Raw genomic sequence first — 4,983 nt, forward strand, 5'->3', positions numbered from 1 at the left:
CTATTTTGTTAGTTTCACCAGGTGGAGTGGGTGCTGTGCTCTTTGTGTTTTTTTTGTAGTAAGATTCAACCCTGTTTAAAACGGTAGATAGGTGTAGGCCTCCTTTTGAGGACCTTTTTATTTTAACTTGGTTTGTTATTTTCGCAGCACCCTCGTCCACCCTCCTTTTGTTCTTTTTGTTACCTGTCTACATCTCATGTTACCAATAAACGTTACCTTGTTTAAGATCTACCAGTTGTGCCTATATGTTTATGGCCCCCACACCCCTAGACCAACAGGGGGGTCGTAACACCCCATATGTTCAATTCCCATACAATTAAAGTCAATTAATATATTTTAGCTTTCACCTAGATTTGCCTGTTATGGAGTCAGTTGTACAGTACTCACACTTCTCCCTCAGGGGCGTAGGTAGAACCTGTGATGGTGAACTCTGATAGAGAGCAGCTGTCACCTTCGGCTTTGTTGATAATGAACATCTGGCGAACAAAAGAGCAGATGGGACAAAAACCAAACTTGAGTTTTTCAAAGCAGACACAAATTGATCATGTCAGTGTTTGAGTCAACTGCCAGTGTCTTTACTGACACAGCAGGTGGCAGCAGAAACCACAGAAATCCCAAGCGGGCCTGAAGAGTGAGCTATTTTTAGACAGTAGATTAGCCTGCAGCTTTACAGAGTGTGTGTCTGTGAGGGCCAGGCTGGGTGGCCCGCGGCCTAATGTGACAAAAGGGTGTTTAGTTTCTCACTATAAGTAAACAGAAGTGACTGTGCTGTGCCCAAAAGGAAGAAGCCGCAGTGCCAGGCCTGCGCCCTGCAGCACACACACACACACACACACACACACAGAACATGGGTTATGACAATCAGTCAAGCCCTCTTCAAACTGGCAGCCAAACGTCACATCCTAGTGCTGCTTTTCTCTGAAGGAATGCCTATTTTCTGTAGTTATCACACTTATTTTAGTACAACAGTTTTAAAAGACCATTCCAGCTCGATGATTGCCAGTACAAAAGTTACATCCTAACCCTTTGTCTGCATGTTCTGAGTGCAAATGTTTTCTCTTTTCAGCGGTTTAATATATGGCTCTCTGTGAATCACTATACATCACTCAACAGCAGTGATTGCAGAATCACAAGGCTATTTTATCATTGCCAATACAACATGTGGCCCAAACTACCGTTTGATAAAAACTGAATTAATGCTAAAAATCTAATTCAGGCTGAGCCAAAGTTCTGAGAAAGCACTGAACAAGCAACAAAGGAGGATTAAACTTTAATTAATGCTGAAATGTCTTGTTAATGTAGGGCTAAGTAGCTCTGGGGTGCCACTCACAGACAAAGAGAGAGAGAGAAAAGAACTACAGGCTGGCTGCTTTGCAGCTTGGTGACGCAAGACCAGTTATGCAACAGCAGCACTGCAAGTCATCCAACAGCTCAATGTAGATTAGAGGAGCGGCAGCATGTAGCCTTCTTGTTAATAACCTGGATACTTGATCACAAGCAACATTCTACTCTCTCTGTATTAGGATTTCCGCTGACGAATCAATTGAAAGTGACGCAGTCAGTTTCTCTAACTGCTATCACCTTACTCAAACCCCAAGCAGGGTGTGTGTAGGGTATCAAGAACCGGTTCCAAGGTGAAACTGGAAATATTTCAAGAACTGTGGATTCATTAAGAAAGGTTAATTTCTATAGTGCTCATTGGTTCCTAACTTTCTGCATATTTCAGTCCCGCTCCTGATGGAACTGCAGTGAGTGTGAATGCACCATGTTCACTGTATTGCGGTCTCTCAGCTAAAGTGACGCCCCAGATACAGATAACCCTAACAATAGCAACATCTCACGCTCAGGTGCAAAACACAGATGAGCTGACATTCACCTTTTATATGGAAGATAAACGAATGATGTCTACAAATTATTCCAATATATAAAATTATTAGATCCAAGTCCCCAGAGACACGCCTCTAGTACAGAAACTCAGCTCAATTTAGCATCAAAAAAAGACGACGAGCAAGGAGAAAGTGGATGAACGTCAACAAGCAGTGCCAAGATTTGTGGTGAAGGGGTTGGAATCAGAACTGAACTATAGTAATAATAAGAATAAGATAGAATCGGAATCAATAAAATCGAAACAATACCCAACACTAGGTGTGTGTGTTTGTGAGACTCACTCTGCTGACAGACATCTGGTTGGTGGTCAGGGTTCCCGTCTTGTCAGAGCAGATGACAGAGGTGCAGCCCAGGGTCTCCACGGATGGCAGGCTACGGACAATGGCATTCTTCTTGGCCATGCGGCGAGTGCCCAGGGCCAGGCAAGTGGTGATGACAGCAGGAAGACCCTCAGGGATTGCGGCCACAGCCAGTGCCACGGCGATCTTGAAGTAGTAGACAGCCCCGCGGATCCAGGACCCCCCATGGACGGGGTCGTTGAAGTGGCCAATGTTGATTATCCACACGGCGATGCAGATGAGGGAGATGACTTTGGATAGCTGCTCGCCAAACTCATCCAGCTTCTGCTGCAGGGGCGTTCTCTCCTGCTCGGTGGCCACCATCTCATCACGGATCTTACCGATCTCTGTGTTAACACCAGTGGACACGACCACACCCACGGCCTTCCCAGCAGCAATGTTGGTACCCTGAAATAACAAGCAATATACTTATTATATTGAGATAATAATAACTTTCGATGTTATCACATGTAGTTGGGCCAAAAACTGGTGCAAGTCTTTCCAGGACGTTAACAAACTAAACAAACTAGAAGTTGAAGGACATTAACAGGGTGTGTCATAACTTGCGCAGAGTTGAGCTTACAGAGAAAAGCATGTTCTTCTTGTCCTGATTGACAGCACGGGGGTCTGGCACAGGGTCGGTGTGTTTGATGACAGAGACAGATTCACCTACAAAGACAACAGGGCAGCAGGTTAAATTATATCTATCTTTAGAGGATCTTAGGAACAAAGCACAGCCAAATATCTCTATAGACAGATCTGTGTTGCTGGTCATTCATGCTGCCTCACTGATCTTTCCCCATGCTCATGAATGTTTCAAATAAGCACGGTTGTTTCTGAATTAGAAAGTTTTCATTGTCAGCCAGCTATTCTGGTTCTTCAAACAAAAGGTGGAAGATTGATTTATAAATCTTGGATGAGGTTAGTTTGGATAACTTTGTGCTCTTATTTTGAAATAAAGGGAAGCGTCACTGGAGAGTCTGAATTCAATTTAAAGCTGTGGAATGGATTTTATCCAAAGCATAATTATGAAATGAAATGTTACTGTAGCCTCAAATAAAACAGGATTGGCATGGCCAGTTACTACTGCATCTGCTGCTCATGGCAGCCAGAGCAAAATTTATGTTTAGGAAGGTTAAGGCCATATCTGAAAACAAAACCCATTGATAAGGTACACAGTTCTTAAAGAAGCGTCTGAAAACAGTAAATCTAGATGTCTGTAAAGGTTCTCAGTCATCCAGGTCATAGTTATCCAAAGAAGGTTAAATTCAAGGGCAACTGGACTTGGCTGAAGATACTAGAAGACGTTTCGTCTCTCCTTCAGATGTAAATAAACACTCAGAAGTTTATTTACATGTGAAGGATAAAGGGACACTCGTTTGAGGATCAGGTGCACATGTTATACAGGTTTTAAAGAGGTTTCAAGGAAGCCATCTACACCCGGGTTGAAAAGCAGTCGCTGAACAGAGGAGGGGGTCTATGCCACCACTCATCCCCTACTTACAATGCTGTCCTTTCATCACTTCCCAGGAAACTCAACAAGCATTACCTCTTGGCCTCAGGGGAAGATACCAACAATGGCCACGGGTGGTTATAACAACCATAACGACTTTCGTTACCACATCTGGGAGCACTAGCGAACCAGCAGTTTCGATGATCCTGCCAACGATCCAACAGAGGTTAAATAGCTGAGTTTCCCTACCAGTCACTTCAGAACTGAAGAAGTCTTTTGGATGAGAGACAAAACATTTTCTAGTATCTTCAACCAAGTCCAGTTGCCCTAGACGTTAACCTTCTTTGGATAGTTAAATCTATTGCAAAATCCCCACGTTATTGTGAGAAACTGAGAATCTAACTGATAGAAAAGGCGAAGGAAAATAATTTGATGGTGATATAATCAGCAGCCATGTCTTACCCGTCAGAATGGACTGGTCTACCCTCAGAGTTGTTGATTTGATTGAACAGATCCGAATGTCAGCAGGCACCTTATCTCCAACTATAACCAAACAGATCCACAATTAGAGAAAATACACAAACAAAACCGCCAAACCACAAGGAGCACAGAGAGAGATCTAATGAAAAAAACAAAAAAAAAACAGTTAAAATGATTTTTAAATACACGATAGCTTAAGTTGATCGACAACAAACAGAATAAACAGTTAAATTGTCCCAACATCATATATTATGGCCAAACAGTCTTTTAATAGCAGTCCACGTATGCACTCCTGGTACTGTGCAATGCGGTGTTTGTGTGTACAGGCTAAATGAAGATTTAACAGTTGCGATCTTGTCTATCTTCTGCAGACAGTAACTTGGCATTAGTGTAAACTAAACTGATGAAGCACCGCTCATTACAGAGAGTTTGCTGTGCCACACAGCAGCAGAGCAGTGCTGTCGTCGCTGCAGGGAAAGAGAAGGAGAGCCAAAGAAAGAGGAGGAGAGCCAAAGAAAGAGGAGGAAATGAAGGACCTGTGAGCCATAAAAGGCCCGTCTCAAAGGAAAAGGCCAATTTGGGTAGATTTGAATTGCGGTGACCCAATTCAGCTTCCTAATGGTACATAAAGGCAATGGAAACTAGGGAAATGGTTCAGGCTATGGCACAGTTCTGTGGGCGTAGTCTACATATAGGCCTAGTTAAGTTAAAAATGCAAAGTGTGTCAAATTGTTACAAGAACATGGTATAGTTATAATCCAGGAGCCAAAACAAGCCTGTTAAATATCTAAGAATCTAACAAAATATCAAGAAAAAAAAAAAAAA

The 4,983-nt window shown here is 42.8% G+C and overlaps 1 protein-coding gene across 1 annotated transcript in view; it reads right to left on the reverse strand.

Annotated features, from left to right (window-relative positions):
- LOC123960512 (sarcoplasmic/endoplasmic reticulum calcium ATPase 2-like) overlaps window positions 1-4,241 on the reverse strand; it is an 11,941-nt gene extending 7,700 nt beyond the window's left edge. The window contains exons 1-4 of the mRNA XM_046035293.1: window positions 4,141-4,241; window positions 2,809-2,894; window positions 2,169-2,633; window positions 388-476 (exon numbers count right to left, since the gene is read on the reverse strand). Coding sequence (XP_045891249.1) covers window positions 388-476; window positions 2,169-2,633; window positions 2,809-2,820 — 566 coding nt within the window. The 5' untranslated portion in view covers window positions 2,821-2,894; window positions 4,141-4,241. The remainder of the gene's footprint in view (window positions 1-387; window positions 477-2,168; window positions 2,634-2,808; window positions 2,895-4,140) is intronic.
- Between the last annotated feature and the right edge of the window lie 742 nt (window positions 4,242-4,983).

This window comes from Micropterus dolomieu, linkage group LG21 (assembly GCF_021292245.1).
Source record: "Micropterus dolomieu isolate WLL.071019.BEF.003 ecotype Adirondacks linkage group LG21, ASM2129224v1, whole genome shotgun sequence".
Taxonomy (NCBI): Eukaryota; Metazoa; Chordata; class Actinopteri; order Centrarchiformes; family Centrarchidae; genus Micropterus; species Micropterus dolomieu.